This window comes from Coffea arabica, chromosome 1e (genome assembly GCF_036785885.1).
Source record: "Coffea arabica cultivar ET-39 chromosome 1e, Coffea Arabica ET-39 HiFi, whole genome shotgun sequence".
Taxonomy (NCBI): Eukaryota; Viridiplantae; Streptophyta; class Magnoliopsida; order Gentianales; family Rubiaceae; genus Coffea; species Coffea arabica.
This window is the reverse complement of record NC_092311.1, coordinates 54,622,626-54,643,418: the sequence shown is the minus strand read 5'-3', so window position 1 is coordinate 54,643,418 and position 20,793 is coordinate 54,622,626. Positions and strand designations below refer to the sequence as shown.

Sequence of the window (20,793 nt, the reverse complement as noted above, 5' to 3'; positions counted from 1 at the left end):
TTATTATTATTATTATTATTATTATTTATTGGTTTTATCTTATTATTTTATTTTTCTCTTAGTTTGTTAACTTACTCATTTTTCAGCATTACTAATTTATGGTAAATTTTAACCTATTTTCTTATCTTTCTAAAATGAAATTTTAAATTTATATATGAAAAAAATGTTAGGGGTTCAAAATTTTTGGATTAAGTTTTTATATTAATTTTTATAGTATTTAGTTCAAATTTTTATATTCTTATTATTCAATTATTAAATAATAGGTAATTTTGTGACATAGAGTATAAATGAAAAAAAAATTGGTAATTAAGTTTATTGAACATTATAAATAAATATTTAAAACTAATGATGGGTACAAATAGTGGTATAAATTGATAACTTAGTTTGCAAAAATGAATTTAAATGAATTTACAAAAAATTAAAATAAATGGGTTATAAATGGGTAATTGGATTACCCAATTCATTTTTTGACTTACCCATTTATACCCATCTAATTAAATGGGTAATTAGATGGGTATAAATGAGTTGACTCACTTATACCCATTACCCATTTTACCCAACCCAAACCCGCCCAAGTCACCCATTTTTACACCTCTAACTACAACCATCTCGATCTCCATGGTTCTTGGTATCCCAAGTCCAAGAAACTTCGTAGGGACTATTTCTATTGCCAATCGCTATATGTCCTTAAATAGGAAAGAACTCAAAGTTGACCAATCATTATTTCATATTTTGCTTGGATTGCAGATTTCAAAAAAAAAAAAATTTTTTGCTACATTCTCAATGAACTCATTTTTTAATCATATTTTTATCTCACATATATCAAATTAGTACAATAATTTTTCTATAAAAAAAAAATCTAAAAACATGCAATCCAAACACACCCATAGATGCTAACGGATCAATGGTTATCATTGATTTTAAGAGGGCATGCTCAATAGTTATTTTATTTTATTTTTCTCGAAAGTAAAAGAGAATATTCGAAATTAGATTACTCCATCACCCCCATGCTAAATTATTTTATTTTATTTTATTATCCATGCTAAATTATAGGTTACTTTTCAATTAAAAAATATAGTTAATTTTTAACTTTTCTAAAATGTCTTTATTTAAGTAATTTATTATTAGTAAATATAATCTATCTTATTCAATAATTGATTTGATTCACACCTTGAATGGTACAACTTTCCCTTAGTGCTATTGTTATAATTAATGTAAAGGTGTAATGATTAGTCAGATTATAAATTTTAATATTTGAAATAATTAATGTTAATGTAAGGATATTTTAGAAAAATAATAAGCCAGATTTGCAATTTCAATAAAATCAACTAATTTTTGTTTAACTGTGTGAAAAAAAATATCAACACCATCAAAGTGTGATGGATAGAGTAAGAAATTGTTATTGGCTATCCTCTTATATTTTACTTTAATTTATAAGTTGATAAAAGGAGAGTGACTACGAATGTAATGAAGAATAAAGGAACTTTTATCTAATTTACATCGTCAAAAAAGTCAAGAGCCTTTGTCGTTATATAACCTGTATAGAAGAATGATGACAACATTTCCCTCACAATAAACATGGAGAAAAAATGTTATTAGTAGAGCCTTTATGTATGAACTAAACGAATACTGGGTGTAAAAAAATATGTACAATTAGATGCTTATTTGGCCGCTTGAATTGTGTGATAAGTCCGTTAAGTGTATCATAATGAGCGTTGGAAAAATAGTTTAAAACGCCCATCATATTTTGTCAAGTAAATTTTTTTGTTATTTTTTTTAAATATTAATTTTACATCCCTTATAAATTTAAGTTTACAGAATTTGGTCCTAACTTCTATTTTCAATCACCTTTTAACCTAAAATCACCATATGACCTGCACATAATCACTTTTTATACACAAAAAGTTCAGCTTTCACTTTTTGAGTGACAAAAATTCATTTTCCACTAAAAAAGTGGAATCTGACCATTTTTGTACATAAAATATAATTACATATGGTCATGTAGTGATTTTCAGATTAAGAAATGGGTTAAAATTTTAGTTTGTGACCAAAAAACTGTTAACTTGAATTTATAAAGAACGTAAAATTAATATTTTAAAAGTAAGGCCAAAAAAATTCATTTAGTGAAATATGTGAAAGGTTTTTGAACAGTTTTTTTAATATTAAAACTAGCAAAAAATGATAGGACACATACTAAGATATAATCAAACTAAATATTATTGTATTGGAGAAGAGTTGGGTTGGACGGTAGACTAGGAAATATTGAAAATAAGAGATCCGTGCATACAAGGTCTCTCAACTAAAAAAAAAAAAAAAAAGAAAGAAGAAAGAAAGAAAAGAAAAGAAAAGAGCGAATTCTTAAAAAATAAAAATAAACATTAGAAATGGTAGCATGAATACCATCCAAAATGCTTGAACATCGCTGGTGTTCAAATCGATGCCCACTACAACCTTATCACTTCGATTATAGTCCTATGCAATCCAATAGCTTAGTTTAGAAAACCAAAAAGAAAAAAAGTAATCCAGCTATTTAGCTAAATAATTTTTTTGTATGATTATTTTGTGAAAAATTACTATAGTACTTTCAATTTGTGCAAGCAAGAATCATATTGTAAAAGACATGCATCAAAACTTAACATTAACAATCGATTTTAAGCTGTTCAGAAAAACTCGGAAAATGCATATTACTAAAGTTCTAAATTTAAAATAGAGGAAAATTCTATAGTCCTTTTAGGAACTATTCCCATAATTTTTATTTATTAGTAATAATAACGATTCGAATTTGAAATAATTAAAACTAACACAATTTAAGGGTTTAAAAAAACTTGTTCCACCATCTAATTGTGAATTTAAGTTGAAGATGTGAAATCCCCATAAAGTACAATAGAATCGCTTGTAAATTTCCTGGCACGTGATGGAGCAAATTGCATCGAAATATGAGTGGCCGTCCTCGCCTATGTTTGGATAGCCAATTTTTTTTTAAAAAAAATTTTCGCTTGTACTATAAACATATTTTTTAATTTATTTTTTTTATCTTACGTCTACGTTACATTACAAAAAATGCTACAGTAATTATTTCAAATAATTATTTGGAATAATACAGTACTCTATCCAACAAATGAGTGATCTTAAAGCGGTATTTGACCATTGGAATTGCCTGGTCACATCCGTGAGAAAAACGCAATTAACTTGGTGCAGAAGTTTATATAATTATAGGTCAAATTTGTTGCACCTATTGGTCAAAGTTTTTGTTTGAATAAGTGGCCATGAAGATAGCAATCTGTAAATACTGGTAGTACTAGTCTAGTACGTAACGAAGAAGTGGAATATTCTTCCTCTATTTCTTTTTTGGTAGGCAAAACAGCTTCCGGAAGAAGTGGCGGCACCGAATGAAAGCCGTAATTTTGCGTGCATGGTTTTCTAGTTTAATAAAAAAGTAGTGCTACTTTATACAAAGAACTTGTTTCGGTAAATAGAGGGAAGATAAAATGGAAGATTAATTATAATTTTCATTTTTCTTAAAGAAAACGAACATCTTCAGAAATGCTTCTTTGCACCACCTAGAACCTGTAGTTACATCCTTCAAACGAAAAAGACAGAGAGAAAAAACAGGTGAAGCTATAAAATTCAGAGACCGCAAGCGTGCATTGTAAAGCTTTTGGTCAGGAGGACTAGATGGACATTTATCGAATATTGGTGGGGCGGGGGGTAAAACTAAAATAGCTTGCATTCATTAATGTACTGTGCCATCAGAAGTAGATGGCAAAACTTCAATTCCTGCCGACGTAGATGTAGTATAATAGTAGCAGGGGTTTGGGGGCAGTTACTTCTTAACAGCAGGGTATCCTGTGGGATTTTCTATCCCACATCAGATTGGGGGGTTGGGTGTTTGGGTAGATAAGTCCCTCACAGGACGTTGCCGGCTTTTAAAATTACTGTAGAAATTAGATTTATTTGTAAAAACATGCTTACTTCTGCAAGAAAATGTATGGAAACAGATGTAGTATAATAGTAGTCGCACTAACGTGAACGAACTGGTTTCCTCTTTGGGAGGACTCCAATAAATGCAAAAGCTTCCAAACCAGGCAGAGAAGGAACCGTCGCATCGAGTTTTTGCTTTGCTCGTTAATAAATTTTACTATCACAGAAGCAGAAAAGATCAAAAAGATTTATGCACAAAAGGTTGGATGTTGTTTGTCAGCACTCAGACGAAGGTGGATTCATGTCCCGTCCGTTGTATGGCTCTCCGACGAAGAGCGTGTGTGGCCGGGGGCAGGGCGCCAGTACTGCCGCTGCTGATTTCTTCTTGTTCCCGAAAAGTAATAAAATAAAAAGTATAGAGACAGGCGGAGGACAAAGACAAACTGCATCGATCAATCAATTCCAATTTCCATGCGACGTCGCCCGTTCCTCGTGTTGTGCTGAAAGCGTAGTCGTCATAGCTCACGTCATTTCTTAAGTGGATTGCAATCTTTGACCCGCAAAGCCATGCCCACAAGATGACCTTAGGTCGTTAGCTTTAGGCCGTGGCACCGAACCCCACACTTTAATGCTAATATTACTTCTTTTTTTTTAGAGATTTTATAGAATGTTCATGCAAAATATAAAAAAAAATGTAACAAAAAATGGTAATCCAAACACCATTTAAAATAATAAAAATTGCTATGATGAATAAATAGCCCTGAATTCTCTCCAGGAAAATTTGTCAAACCGGTCCCTAATATTTACATAAATTTTTTTTTAATTACTAACATTTAAAATCAGCAAAAATAGTCCTTAACATATAAATTATGATCCATTTTGGTTCTAATGCTCGTATTTGTTCATTTCTCCAACTAAAAATAGTACGTCTCTCTCACATGGGCATATTTTCAAGGGCAAAACATGCCCACGTGAGAGAGGCGTGCTATTTTTAGTCGAAAAAATGAGAAAATACGAGTATTAGGACCGAAATGGATAATAATTTATATGTTAATAACTATTCCAGTTGCTTTTAAATGTTAGGGACTAAAAAAATTTTTTGTGTAAATGTTAGGGACCAATTTGACAAATTTCCCTCTCTGCATCCCCCGCTATGCACATCCGAGAATGCATTGCAAGTGTCCTCTCCAAGTTTTAGGCCTTGTTTGGCTTGCATTTTTCTAGATTTTTTGTAAAAAAATTACTATAGCGATTTGATATATGTGAGATAAAAAAATGATTGAGAAATATGTTCAGAAAAATGTAGCATTTGAAAAATTGCTGTCCAAACAAGGCCTTATTTTCTATCACAACTATTCAATGAAAAGTCTACCACCATAAATTGTTTTAAAAATTGTAACTTACCATTGCCGAGAGAAACTCTTCCCAAATACTACACAATTTGCCATTCGGAAACAATTTAAAAAGGGCACTACAAAAAAAAAGAACTCAAGAACATACAGGGTAGATAGTACTACTATTATGATGCGAAATTTCCGTGTAAGAAAGACTCAACAGTAAGACTACTACTGCTACATTGTTATGATCTTGTTGAATTTGTGGTAGTATCTTACGGTAGGATGTGGGCTTGATCATAATTCCTATGAGTGCAAAACGAGGACTCGCGGGGGTCACCGAATGCTACTGCCCAGCCCATGCACGAAGGCTCCAAACAGCGCAGACGTTTGCTCCTTTTCGTTTAATGTCCGGCTTTTACTTTTCTACTTTCGTTTTCTGCTGTCCATTACTTTCCTTTCGTCAGTGTTACCGGCTGTAGTAGAATCCAGGAATCAATTGACTGCTTTTTTCTAACTTTTGTGGTCTTCTTCACCAACTACGACTCTCCCATTGGCACCACCCCATATATTACTGAAACAAAAAGCAAAGAAATTTTTATGATTATTATCACATCGTTGATTTTTAAACGCTTTCATGGATTTTTCAACATCCAACCATGAAGAGGGTTTTATAATACTTGTAGAGAGTACAACGTGTGTTGGCAGGTACCACTTGGTTAGGGGTGTCAATGGGTCGGGTTTAGTTCCGGATCCAATTCGGACTCGATAATTTATTTTGGATTTATATTGAAAAATAATTTCGATACTCGGATCCGGACTCGTACCCGTTTACTTTAACAAAAAAACAGATCAAATACGGAATATAGGATTCTGACCCGAACTCGAACAATATATTAATAATTATAAAATATAAATATTTCTAAATACATTCTTTTACCAAATTAATAATTTAGTAATGATTGTGTAGATTGATTTGTGGTTAGTTTTAAATTGACTATTGAGAGTTATTATTTGTAATTTAATTTTGTAATTTGATTTGTTTAAGTTGGGAGATTTGATTTGTGATTGATTTTTTATTTATTTTGGATCTTTTCTTTTCGAGTAGACTCAAATCCAATTTGAGACTCGGCGGATTCGATTCTAAACCTCTAAAGTTAAGACCCGTCGAACATACGAATCGATTATAGGTCTACCACATAAAAAACGGGGTTGGATCCAAAAATTTCAATTCTCATCCGAACCCGACCCATTGTCACTCTTGTACGCGGTGCATCAAACATTGTCACATAGTTTTTTTTTTTTTTTTGGTCAAAATGTAACATTGTTACATGGTAATTAGGGTAAACCTGAGATATATTGTGCTGCGTATCAATTAATACTATATTTGAGTATCGGTTTAACTTCAAATTAAAGTAATTATATACCAACTGTTGATTATCTCAAACGAGCGGTTTTACATAGGAGACAGTAGACACAGGTACACTAATTCAGCATCCATTTTCACTCTCCAGTAATTTTGTTGCTGTTAATGAGAAGATGTCCTGATGTGACCCAAATCCCTACCAAATGCATCTCTTGATCAAATTTCCAAAACCTGCTTTGTTTACTTTTTATAGATACGAATCTGGTGATTGATTTTCCAAGACGTACGTTGTTTACTTTTCAGTTTTCCGCACATGAATCTTGTGTTGGATGAGACGCAAACTTGACCCAAATTTTGGGGTCATTTGGAAGGTGTATTTCTTTAAAAAATTTTGTGAAAAAACTTTTGTGTATTTGAGCATTTAGAAAAATTTTAAAAAGCTTTGTTTTTTTTTAACTTTATGGATCAATTTGTACCTTAAAATTTGAGGATTAAGCGTCTTTGAATAGAAGATTATTTGAAAATTTTATCCAAAAAAAATATTATAACAGTTTTTTTGTAATATGATGTATGTGAAAGATGGTTGAAATATAAAAAGATCATTAAAAAAATATATCTATATTGCAAGAAAAATAATTTTTCACAAAAAAATTAGGTGGGCAAACAAACATAATTTCAAATGTTCAAGAAATTGTACGAGAAAAAATACGCATACCTTGCAATGGAATATGAGAGAGTTGGAGATGGAGATACTTCACTCCTACCCAATTAGTAATTCTGAATAAAACCAACATTTAAGAGTAAAATACCTTAAAACCCTATGCGTGTTGGCGTTTCACTTCGTAATCCCCTCGATGATTGTAAGCAATATCAAAGCCAGCTACATGACAAAATATCAAAGGCGTCTATAAAATGAGATGATGATATTTTTGTTGAATTGCTCTTATTCCTGTTCATCTTTTGATCTTGAAAAATGTGCAACCATCCCATCCATCCTTTCTCATTTCAAGCGTCTATTATTAACTCTCTCATGTTGCCTCAAATTCTCGATTCCACTACCAAACGCTCTGTGATTGATCCTCAAAGTAAATATATTTAGCTCTTCAATTCTCGTAATCTCGGTCAAAAAAAGGGAAAAATAAAAATGCACCTCCAACCTCAATGCGAATTGGCCAGCTCGCAAAGCCCAGCTTGGATCAATCTACGTTTGAGAAGCCTATTTTAGCACCGTCAAAATTTCGATCATCCTTTTTATTTATTTATTTATAACCCAACTTGGATCCAATCCGGATTCGATAATTTTTTTCGAATTTGGATTGAAAAATAATTTCGATACTCGAATCCGGACTCGTGTCCGTTTACTTTAACAAATAAAAAAAAAAAAAACAGATCGCATACGAAATATAGGATTCTGATCCTGACTCGAATAATATATTAATAATTATAAAATATAAATATTTCTAAATACATTATTTTATCAAATTAATAATTTAGTAATGATTTTGTAGATTGATTTGTAGTTAGTTTTAGATTGACTATTCCGAATTATTTATAATTTAATTTTGTATTTTGATTTGTTTAAGTTGGGAGATTTGATTTGTGTAAATTATTGCCTTACCAGTTGTTGATTTTTTCTACAGATACACTACTCCAAGCAAGGCCAAGCATTTAAGTCTCAAGCGCACAGTAGGAACCTTGAGATTCTCCAATCACCATGGCTATGTGAGCTGATGGCCTTTCACACAAATTCGCAAGAGACAAAGGCCAAAACAAGGAATGCTTCCTGCATTGTTCAACGGCTGTTCCCTCATATTTAAAGATGAAAAGCCTTCTCTTTCTTGTGAGCTCTTTGATTCAGTCAAGCTTGAACTGGACTTGACTTGTTCGATATGCTTGGTTAGTTTCTTTATTATCTCATGTAAGCGTGCCAGCTATTTCATTAACCTGAGTAACTATCTTATGCTTTTTCTTATTGATATTTGATTCTTGCTGATAATTCTTATGAAGAAACTCTACCTTAAGTCTTATCAATACTGTAAAATTCATCATATCAGATTAGCTACTCTTTTCACAATGTTGAGCTTTTTATTAGCTGCTCTTCTCCAACAGGATACAGTTTTTGATCCAGTGTCTTTGACTTGCGGTCATATATTCTGCTACATGTGTGGTTGCAAGGCAGGATCAGTGACCATAGTGGATGGATTAAAGGCAGCTAGTCCCAAGGAAAAGTGCCCCCTTTGCAGAGAGGTAAATACTTAGAAGTCTTCACTTTTAAGTTCTTCCCTACCAATCTGTCCTGCTTTTGGTCATGTAGTCAACAGGCTGGAATCTATTGAAAATGTTTCACTAAACACTTTTTCATCTGTTCCATAGATTTAACATCAAGTGAACGAATTTGTGTCCTGCTCAATGGATTATTCAAGTCTACCAGAAAGTCTTATATATTTGCATATCCTTGTCTGGCCATCAGAAGACTGGTTTTGTACATTCCAACTGAATCTTAAGAACTATCAAACTTCTCACAATTTTAGGCCAAACAAAATGTTTATCTCCACATGAACTTGACATCAGGTCTGTTTATTCTTTCCCTTGGCGAATAATTTTTTGGTTTGAGCAATCCATCTAGGGTTGAAAATTTTCGGACACCATGCTCCATGGAGCTAAAGAAGGAATTTTTACAACATTCAACGAAACCTCCAAATTTATTACTCTGGACGGTTATCAGATCAATTGGTTGACCATCAAAATTAAAATGGTTGTAATTCACCTTGCAATGTTGTGGGCACACGGCTGTGTTTAAAGATTGTAACAGTTGGATGAAAATGAACTATCATATAGTTCAAGAAAAATAAGTAGTTTAAAACTGTATTAGCTCACCTGCTGTAGCACCTGTGTTTATTATTGCATACTCTCATACGCGTGCATCAGCCCTTGTTGCCGATTTTCCTCAAAACTCTTTTTGGTCATATAAATTAAGGAAAGGAATGACGGTTAACTTCCAGCTTCTTCTGACATTTCAACAAAATTTATGTGGTGGTATGTATACTGTGGTGAAAAGCCTAGGGAACTGTTCTGTTGTATCATATGATTCATTGATTACAATTTCCTTCTTATCCTAAATTATTGAATTATAATCGTGAGTTTTTACTGTTTGGAACTTTAGTTTTTACTCAAGTTTGTCTTATACTAGTTTTTTATCAACTTTAACTTAAGTAATCTAAAAAAATATCTCAAAATTTTTTACCTACACACTTCGAAACATCAAAAAAAAAAAAAAAGAAATTCCCTTTCCCTTTTCTTCTTCTTCCTCCCCCACCCCAACTTACCGCCACCTCCGGCGCCGGTTCCAGCGCCGATCACCTCTTCCGGTGCTGGTCTTTTTTTTTTTTTTTTTTCCTTTCTCCCTCTCCCCCACTCTTCCCCTTCCCCCACCACCCTTCCCCTTCCCCTCTGGCCGATCTGGTCTCTTGCGACCAGATCGCACATTTGTAAAATTGAGACGTGTTCTAAACCTTTGGCATCAACATACAGCTTTTTTCTGAAATCTTACCTGAAGACCACCCAAAAAAAAAAAGGAAATGAAAAAAGTTTCTGCGTCCCCTTTAAAAAAGGGGGGAAATTTTTTGATGAGGCCTCTCCGCTCGCTGTAGCCTCAATCCAATCAATAGTTCACTACTTCAATAGATAAACCCAAAAAGACGAGAGATCCAGTTGAGGCGTGCAATTTCTGAAACATTCGACACTGACTGAGCTACATAATGATCCAACTGCACCTTATTGGACTGGATTTTTAGCCAACACTCAACATCGAGCGCGGCCAATCTCCGATTGTTTTCACATACTGATTTCTAGTGCTTGTGAATTGTGATTAATAATCTGCTTACATATAGGATTGCAATTGATTTGTCTGGTTTTCCTTCGCAAGGTTTGAACCAAACGAATGCATAATTGTCAAAGTGAAGACCACAAACAAACAAGTTTATGTAGTCTGTTCACAAGATTTTAATATAGCGGCAAGCCAAAAGAGGAAGAAGAGGGGAAGAGGGGAAGAGGGAGAGGGAGAGGGAGAGGGAGAGGGAGAAGAGGGGTGGCGGGTAGGAGATGGGGAGAGAAAAAATGCAAAAAAAAAAAGTTTTCTTTTGCTGCTTCAGCAATTTTGGGAAAGGGAACAGGGGAGGGACGAAAGAAAAGAAAAAAGAAAGAAAGAGAATGAAAAGAAAAAAAAAAATTTCATCTTACAAAAGTTTTTCTACAACTTTTACGGTGATCTACAGTAAAATTTTAAATAAATTTCCAAAAAACTCAGGTTTGCCAAACGGGGCCGAAGTTGTGGAAAATATAATTCAACCAACAAGAATCAATCTTCAGCCCATTCCAAGAATGCTAGGATCAGAGCTAGAGTTCAGAAGATCGGTTGGCATACTCCTCAACCAATGCTCCAAAGAGAGAAGGCTTCTCCAGCAAACTCGATGGCTTGTCAAATTCTTTTGCTTTACCTGTTCAATGCACAAAAAGAAAAACAATAATCATTTCACCGAGCTTTGGTGAAAGCAGGAAATCTCTATCAGGTGCAATCATGAAGAATAAACCCAGACCAGGCAAAGTCAGAGCGCAACAGAATCATAGGAAAAAAGGACATGATTAATTTTGGTAATCTGCTGCATGCAATCGGGAACAGACCAAAGGCAGGCCAAAATGGCGACATTTTGACAGTCTACTTGTTCCCAGAGGAATTATTTACTCAAGAAATAAGAAACGAAAAATAAATGAAAACAAAGATGCTTGCGACTTCAGAATGGTACTAGGTCCGCTAATGTCAGTATGTGATGAAGCATGGCTGAACTAAGGGGTGGGAGAGCCACAAACCTGCATCAATTACAAGAACTCTATCACAGTCCATAACTGTTGGAATTCTATGGGCAATGCTTATAATTGTACGGGAAGAGAAGTCCTCCCTGATGATCTTCTGGATCACGCCATCTGTTTGTGAATCAACTGAGGCAGTCGCCTCATCCATAAATAAAAGTTTGCTGCGTTTTAGCATTACACGTCCCAAACAGAGAAGCTGTCTCTGCCCGACACTCCAATTTTCTCCATTATCAACAACTAAAAACATTAACCAGTGAAAATTCATATTCTCTCAGCGGTAGCATTGATAACTAATAACAGCAACTGAGAACAAAATAGAAGCAACTGATCAGAATTATGCTACAGTACCTAAAGAGTCCAGCTTATCGGGCTTTGCAGCTACTACCTCCTTAAGCTGGCAGCGCTCAAGGCTCTGTGGTTCATAAGTTCACGGATCCGTGAGTATTAACTATAGAAAAACAGAAGGACTAAGACGCTACAACCTATCTCGGCAAGCATGGTTTCTATGTATGGAACAGAATCACAAAATCACACATTAGAAAAGTGAAGTAACCACAGTCGACAGATGCTGCATACTAGTAAATGTTAAAACTATGGCACATGCTGGGGGAAATCTATTTAGCTTGAGGTCCAAACTCAACTACTAACAGTAATAGTTCTTTTTACCTTCCATATCTCTTCATCAGAATACTGTCCAATTGGATCAATGTTGCTTCTCACGGTTCCTTCAAAAAGAACAGGTTCTTGAGGGATGATTCCAAATCGAGACCTAAGATCATGCAGCCCAAGAGTGCTAATGTCAATGCCATCAATAATGATTCTTCCTCCTGAAGGCTCCACCAACCTAAAGAAAACCTGGATCAAAGTTGATTTTCCACCCCCAGTTCGACCAACAACACCAATCTTCTCACCCCCTTTTATGCTGAGTGTTATTCCTTTGATAACCAGAGGGGTATTTGGACGATATCTTACCTGTTCAGAATACATACAAATGAATCTCTGGAAACTTACAGAATACCATATTAATGAAGCAGCTATTCATCATACAAACTTGAAGAAATGCAGATTGAGCTACCTGTAAATCTATGAGCTCAACATTGCCCTTGTTTGGCCACTCTGGAGAAGGAAGGCAATCTTCTTTCTTCCAGTCTGCTTCTGATGGTATATTTGTAAATTGCTTTATCCTCTCAACTGAAACCATTTTATTTTCCAAAGAACAACTGACATATATTGCCCAGAAAAGCATACTGTTGAGGGACAATCCATAGGAGAGAGATAACCCCACGTTCTCTGAGCAGCAAAGTGTAGATCAGTAACATCTCTATTGCAAAAAGCTAATTGCAGTAGCAAGGACACAGGAGAATGATGACTGGAAGGGACATTATATTTTCCAGTTGTATCATCCATTTATAAACTTTGTAGGCAGCAAATGATAACAGGAATGAAATGAGAATTATATGAAGAAATTAGTTCTGTAACCTGATCTTTGAAAATTCCTTTACTAATGGACTTGAGAAACCCCATTAAAATGACAGAAAAGAAAAAAAGGTTGATTATACTAGATATTATGATATTTCAAAGGTTTAATAATCCAGTTGACCAGTTAAGAGTCTATTTCGTCAAGAAAGATGAAAACTATGTCTTCAGTTTTAACCTATTAACAACCTTATTTTCCCAGGTAATAATACCACCAACTGATAAATCGGGAGTCATGCCTTTATATCAATATAACCAAAAAAAAAACTAGTACTTTGTCATTACTAAGGATTTAAGTAGATTATACACCTGGCTTGATGATAGTGCTCGGCAACACGATCATAAACAATGCAGAAATGCAAAGGATGAAGCTCCCCATGAGTTCCAAACGAAAACCCAACCATTCATTGCACCCGTAGTTGTGGAAGTCCATACGCAGGTTCGAATTCACACGGTTAACGTTTTCCTCGCAAAACCTTTCCTGCTTCCTGAAACAACGGATTGTCGTAATTCCAGATATACTTTCCGAGAAGTGATGGATAACAGGTGCTTTTGTAATAGAGTCAAGCCGAGTCAATTCACGTGATGTTGCAAGATAGTACCTCTGCAACCCAAATGAGGAATAACTTAGTCTTAGCACTAATTATCTATCTCTTGCCAAAGAATGGTTAAAAGTCTTAGTTACACAGAAACAATTTAACCTTTAAGCTCCATAAATGATGCACATACCCGAAACCAGTAATTCAGCCAGCCAAGTGGAATCAATAGTAAGACGGTTGGCCAAGCATTTTGACATATGATGATGATGATCCCAAATAGTGTGATATACATGGAAATGAAATAGTTTGTAAAAAGTGGGACAACTACATCAATATTAGTCTGATCATTTGACGCCTGCAAAATTTTATGACACAACATATCAATGAATCCAGTAATTGAAACATGTTCAGTTACTTTGAACATTTCTTTTATATAATCTAGTTTTTTCCCCATGTAATCTAATGTAGCTAAATGTACATATGGACATGATTTTATTTTTTCCAGCTTGGCACCAAAATGGACAACCCAATCCGAAAGTGTAGAAAACGTTACCCGGCTTAAAATTCTTCCAGAAGGTGTAGTATCAAAAAATGACATTGGAGCATGCAATATGCTGTGAAGAATTCCTTTGAAGAATATTTGGGACGTCTTAAGCCCCATGAATGTAAGTAAAAAAATTCTAATCAATATCAGCACAAAGGAACCAGCTACTATAATACCATATATCCCAATAAAAACAGAAGGATTGAATGACATAGCACGCTTTCCTGATGTTTCATAAGCCAACCAGTAGTCACCCGCCATTAATGACCCTTGCCACAACACAGAAATCAGCAACACCGCAATCACACCCCACCACCCTAAAGATTCAGTGCAGTATAGTTTATAAACATGTAAGCTGACTTTCCCAGTTTCTCTCTCCTCTTCCTTGATAAGTTTAGAAGTTCCCCGATCAGATTGGGTCTGTTCTTGAGATTTCATGTCATCGTTTTCTTGTCTAGGACTAAAAGATGCTTGAGGAGATGTTGGTTGACCAACTGAAGTTTTCCTGCGCTTGGAGCTTTCTGCCTCAACAAGTTCCATAGATGACTCATGCGCAGCCACTAAAGATTTGAAATCCTTCCCAGATTCAAGTAGATCATTGTAATTTCCGGATTCAACAATCATCCCATCTCGCATAACCTGGTTTCAATATTAAGAGGTCAAGTCTATGATGCCAGAATCCACATATACACATGTACAACCTAGGAAAGGAGGAGGATAAATGAGCATAGGACATACTAGGATCAGATCAACATTGTGTAAGAAGTCAACTTGGTGTGTAACAAGCAAAATGGTCTTCTCTCTAAGAGTTCCTCTAACACATTCCTGCAAGAGAGACTGGAAAGTGTTAAACAGCATTTAATAACTGATAAACTAACAACTAGGGCTACTGGAATATCACAACTTCAATTGAAACTAAAAAGACGAATCACAATGTCAATGCAGAACAATATGTATCAACTAACAAGCATGTCACTCAAAGCTTAATAATCATGTTAATTGGAGCCTACAAGGAATGAAGCCAAGGGATCAACATAAAATGTCAACAAAAGCATCATACATCATTAACAAATGGGCATTCGCAAGTAGCAGGCTTCTGTTCTGGTTCTCATTTAACAGTAATAACAAGAAAATGGAGAAGAAGAGGACCAAACTGAGAAAATTATGTCAGTGACTGTAGCTACTACAAACATCAGGTCACATCTAATTTGGCAAATAATTGGAGAAATAGGACATCTTAAAACAGCATTAAATACTTTCAAGATATAGATATCACAACCATTTTGAAAATCATTTCAAAACTCTTATCACCTTGAATATTTCAGAACCAGTTTGAGCATCAACTGCACTAAACACATCATCAAGTAGATAGATATCACAATCTTGGTAAACAGCCCTGGCAAGTTGAATTCGCTGCTTTTGCCCACCACTTAGATTGATGCCACGCTCTCCAATTTCAGTCTGATCTCCAAACTCCATCATATCCAAGTCCTTCTCCAAACAACAAACCCTAAGAACTTCCTTATATCTCTCTTGGTTCATTGACAGACCAAAAAGGATATTTTCTTGAATTGTCCCATTCTGAATCCATGAGGTTTGTGCAACAAAAGCTGTGGTACCACAAACCCTGAGCTGCAGCAACAAATAGTTGGTAAGCTTGTAATGAAATGTGTTAGCATTATAAAATAAGAAGCTTTCCTGCATGACACTCAGGAAGCTTTTCCTCACAACCAACTTGTGGCCAACAAAGAAGAATATAATGGGCTGCCCCTATTAAGAAGTAGTTCACCAATGATACTAAAAGGTGTTCCCAAGGATAAGAACTTTAGGGTTTGGAAAATGACAAATAGCCCATCATTCAATATGTAAATCATAACCCCCAAAGAGTCGAATAACGAGGACAAATACGCACCCCAACCCAAGAAGTTTATGTGAAGATTTGGTCGATGTTTCAGAGGTAATCTGGTTAGAGTTTGATGGTTGAATCATTTGGACCCATATCTTTGGAAGTTGAAATTGAACCAATTTTTCAGAGAAAAATTACAATATATGTGATTTTCAATAATAGACATAATGTTTCCAATTACTTGAGCCAACAACTGGGCAAACTTAGGTCTGTCGGCCACAAGTAGCAAAAGGCAAAATCTTCCAGTTACCAAGCTCTGATGCACAAGCAAGACATCCAGAGAAAACAAATCACTGTGCTCATGTATACCAAAAGATAAACACTTTGTGCTCATGCTGTCTGCTGAATAACACAATACGACATTTAAATCGTATCAGCAAAATGAGAATCTGTGACGCGGAGAAGAAGAGGATGTGTGAAATCCCTGAATAGTCTATTACTTGGACAAATTACGTGCAAGGCAACAATCAGATTACGAACCATACAATGAACAGAAATAAATACACAAGGCACACTAAAAAAAAAAGAGTACTTTTCCAGTGACAAATGTGAAGTAATCAATTTGATATAGGGATAAGGCCCTGAAAAATATTTCATATGTACCTTTCCTGATATTTTATCCATCTCGCCAAGAATTGATGCCAGAAGTGAAGACTTCCCTGATCCTACAGTCCCAACAATCGCTGCAAGCTCGCCTTTTCTGATCATAAAATTCAAATCCTTTACAACTTCTTCCCTGCTTTCTTCATCCCAATTAAAAGCCCCATCTTCCACCTCCACAGCAATCTCACTTCCACAACCTTCCACCCTCTCCACTGAATCATCCATCAGTTCCTTACTCATCATGTACCTATCCAACCTATCCAGTGATATCATTGCCTGTGAGAGTGAAATCATAGACTGTGGGAAGGTCCTAATAGGTTCTTGCAACATTTTAAAGAGTGAGATAGCAGTGAAGACTGTTCCTGCATCAAGTGGAACCCCCAGCAGGATCGCACTTCCAAATGTCAATGTAGCTATAAATACTGGTGTGCTCCAGAGCACAATAATATTTGCACAAAACGAGTACAAGAATTTGGTTAGCCATGCAAACTCTGATTCACGGAAAGATTGAATTCTTTTGTTGAAATGTTCTTCCCAAGCCTGAAATTTGATTACCCTCATGTAGTTAAGCATCTCATTTGTTGCTTTCATTCTGGAGTCCCTATCTTTCATGATATTGAACTGGAACCGGTTATTCCTTCCAGTCCCAAACGCCACAAACACCATAATGGATACAAGTCCAAGTAACGCTACAATGGTCGAAATGCCTAGGTAAGTATAGAGGATACTTAAGGCAACGGTAACTTGCAATGGCATCAACCATAAGGCATGCAGTTGTATCATCATATCAGAAAGCTGTTGCGCATCCACGGCCATGTAGTTTACAATCTGTCCAACACCATGAGCTTGTCTTGCTGAGCATGAAAGTCTCAAACCCTTTTTGTACAATGAAGTAATGAGTGTGGAGCGTATCATCATCCCAAGTTTCTGGGAGTTAAAATTGAACTGGTGTGAGCTCAGAACTTCCACAAACTTGGATATCAAGAGAACAACTACAAGGTAGTATCCTTCATAAATTGAGGTCCTCTTCCCAGATGTATAATCAACAAACCGATCGATCAGTGTAGGCCCCACATACATGACGCAAAGCCTCACAATGGCAAGGATGGCAATGAAGGTAACTTCCTTCCAGAAGCAGCGAAACAATGTAGTTCTCACAGGGTGCTTTGATTTTTCTTCAGGTTTAGGCCACTTCTGTTGAAACAGCTCTGACATGCGCTCAGCTCTATGCTGTGGTGAGAGAATTGGGACATCATCAAGCTTTAGAGGGGATTTATAGCCTCTTACCAAAAGAGAATTAACCCAGAGCCAAAAAGCTTTTGATACAATGGATGCTGTAGCAAACCCACTCACATTGGAGGATTTATCCTGAAGTGGTTCATATAATGTGGTCTCTCCATTTATTATTGATTCAGAACATCTAATTACTAGGATACCGGTAGACCCCTTAAGGGCAACAATCAGAAGAATAATCAACAAAGGAAATGCAGTTATTGAAACAATGTCATCTACTCTCAAGACTGAATCAGTTTCACGGGCAGATATTATGCGGATAAGCGCCGAAGTGACGAACAAAACTTGGATAATGAAGCTTGCAATCCAGTAAACCCGAAGAGATAATGGATGAGTAACAGCTTTGAACCTCTTCTCATGGAGAATTAGTACTGTGATCACTACATGGGTTAATGCCTGAAGCAACCAAAATAGTCCATCGACAACCCTCAATGAGCCCTGGTTACCTCCATTGAATGCCAGAATGCACAAAATTAAGGAAGATAAGGCTAAAACAACGGTCGCAATCAGAGTCAACTTATACCAAAGGTTAGCTCTAACAGGCGGTGTGCTGCTCTCAATGAGAGGCTTGCTGAGGTTAGAACTCAATTCATGTTTGGTACTAAATCTAGACCATAGTTTTTGTATTGCAAAAACAAGGAAAGCTATCCACAGCAGAATGGCAATGGAAGATGACAGAGCTCTCTGAGGACAGGGAGACAGGAAAAGGAACCTTAGCCATTGAACAAAGGCTGAAACTGTGGAATCCTCTGAGGATTGTACCACAGAAGCGGAACAAGAAAGCGATGTGATCCAAATAGGTGAAGACATCTTTGCTATGACCTCTGCCAAACCGACATACAGCATAGCCATACAATGATTTTATCTCACAAAGAATTCATCCTTTCATTCTCCTGGAGAAGGAAACAAGATGAGCATGTTAAAACAATACTTGGAGAACTCAGCTAAAAGAATAAGAATCCAAAAGGTTATTATTATAAATTATTACAAAAGGCAGAAATGAAATCAAAATTGGCCGCCCGCCCCCCCCCCTCCTCCTCCTCTTTTCAAAGTAAAGGAGGCTGCAGTTTCGGTACTGCAATTACTAATTCCATTTTAGAATCTGGGATGATGCGCAGTACTTTGAAAGCATTTTGGGCAGACCCAGAAGGAAAAGAAACGGAAAACACTCAAAAAGAAGAAGTTAGAAAGGAGTGATCCAGCTAAACATTTCTCAAACCAAACATGATCAGAATTGAGATTATAAACAGCAGCCTTCAGACCTCAAAACATCTAACCTAAACAATGTCAATCATTATACGACTTTGTTAGTGCCATCTTCAGAAATGACTTCACAAAAACGAAAAAAAGGACCAAAATTTTTAGCAGACGAGATGAGAAGGAACAACAAAAAGCGCAAGGATTAGTTTCCAGGTGTCCAGACTTACACAGGAAACGTCGCCGGCTGAAACAAGAAATAGCAGGTAAAAAGCACTCCCACTCACTACTCAGTAGCAAAAATCAAATTTCAAAAAAATAAAAACTTAAGGATGTTTGAGGGTGGTACTCTGGAATAGGAGAAGAGGCCAACTCTGTCTTGTACCGCAGGCTCAAAGTGACCAAATTAACGTGCGAACCAAGACCTTGTTTGCCAGCTAAGTTTTTTGCCAAATTTATTTGTAATAAACTTTTTGAAAACTTTTAACCTCAAAAAACTTTTCAAAATTTTTAAACTATTTACTTTAAAATATTTTTAAAAAAAACACAATTCAATATTTTTTTAAAAAATTTCTAGAGTAAGTTACAGTAAAATTTTAGACAAACACTCAAAAAACTTATTTGACAAACGGGCCAATTCAAGACCAAATCATCATGCAAGCACCTACAGCGAGGAGATGGCACGTGATAAGAATAAAATAAAGATACCTATATTGATCCTAGGATTCTGGAGAAGCCTCTCACTTAGTTTCCTCTCCTTCTCTCCCTCTAGTGTAAAAGTATCCGGGGATTTAGGCCCCTTCAGGACATAGCTCCGGACTCATTTTTGCTCGACGATTTGAATGACACCGGTGGTTCCCGGGCTTCTAGAATCGCTGTACCAGAGAGCGGAGAGGATGAATATTGCCCTGCTTAGGCTTTAAATACCAAAACAGCCGCCACCGACAGAGAAGTCAGCTAGACAACCAAAAAAAAAATCAGTAGTTAAAAATTGGAGGACAAAGTATTCTACTACGTTAATCGTGTATCAATAACGGTTTTGTGGAATATGAATCAACGGCAATACCATTGTCACCGCCACTACTACAAGTGCAATTTGCTCTAGATATCAAATGCTGTGGAAGCAATGGTCATCGTCATTTTGGTATTAGGCAAAGGTTTTTCTTAATTGGTTATTTAATAGAAACTCTGATCAACCAATATTCTAAAATTTTACTTCTTCGTTATTTCCAACTGTAGTGGGGCAAATTTCCCAGTAGCCACGTGTCAGCTCGGATGCTGTGATACGGCGGCTCGGGCGAAACAGCTCGGAATGGAGGGAGGTCAGCTCGGTCGTGGCCGCCGCCTCTCCTTCTCCATGAAGTGGGCCTGATGGGCTGCCGCCTCCGAATCTTTAGGGGTTGTCATACGAAATCCTAGAAGGACTCCGAACCCTAATGGGACTCCAACTCCTACATGGAAACCACCACTTGGTCAAGCCTATAAATACGTCATTACCCGATGACTGAAGGTATGCCATTCACAGTACCCTCTACTGCTGTCTTACTCATAAACACGGCTGACTTGACCGTCAGAGTTATTCCGGGGACTGGAGTCCCTCTGGTATTCTCCCTTCTCAGGTGAACCCGCGCAGATCGTTCTTTCCTTCGCATCCAGGTCCCCCCAGCTCGGATCGCTGCGGCTCAGCTTGGACTGCGTTCTTGGCGGTCGCATCACCAACAATAGGCTTTTAATCATTCGATGAT

General features: G+C 36.2%; 2 protein-coding genes across 7 annotated transcripts; one reads left to right on the top strand and one right to left on the bottom strand.

Annotated features, from left to right (window-relative positions):
• The first annotated feature begins 8,253 nt into the window (after positions 1 to 8,253).
• Positions 8,254 to 9,031, top strand: LOC113717948 (E3 ubiquitin-protein ligase NLA-like). Its single transcript, XM_027242811.2, has 3 exons — positions 8,254 to 8,517; positions 8,731 to 8,868; positions 8,995 to 9,031. The coding sequence occupies exons 1-3, from the start codon at positions 8,398 to 8,400 to the stop codon at positions 8,998 to 9,000; spliced, it is 264 nt and encodes an 87-aa protein (XP_027098612.1). The 5' UTR covers positions 8,254 to 8,397; the 3' UTR covers positions 9,001 to 9,031.
• Positions 9,032 to 10,738: 1,707 nt separating this feature from the next.
• LOC113717939 (ABC transporter C family member 4-like) lies at positions 10,739 to 20,296 on the bottom strand. Of its 6 annotated transcripts, none has more exons than XM_072065342.1 (13): positions 20,115 to 20,296; positions 19,398 to 20,005; positions 16,559 to 18,744; positions 15,361 to 15,681; positions 14,788 to 14,874; positions 14,059 to 14,688; positions 13,696 to 13,860; positions 13,276 to 13,570; positions 12,566 to 12,780; positions 12,157 to 12,462; positions 11,839 to 11,902; positions 11,488 to 11,727; positions 10,739 to 11,117 (listed from the first exon to the last, which is right to left on the bottom strand). In XM_072065342.1, the coding sequence occupies exons 3-13, from the start codon at positions 18,701 to 18,703 to the stop codon at positions 11,017 to 11,019; spliced, it is 4,569 nt and encodes a 1,522-aa protein (XP_071921443.1). In that variant the 5' UTR covers positions 18,704 to 18,744; positions 19,398 to 20,005; positions 20,115 to 20,296; the 3' UTR covers positions 10,739 to 11,016. The 6 variants fall into 6 exon arrangements, with proteins under 6 accessions (XP_071921443.1, XP_027098590.1, XP_027098597.1 ...); XM_027242789.2 differs by having other exon boundaries at positions 19,757 to 20,005; XM_027242796.2 differs by lacking the exon at positions 20,115 to 20,296 and having other exon boundaries at positions 19,279 to 19,447.
• Between the last annotated feature and the right edge of the window lie 497 nt (positions 20,297 to 20,793).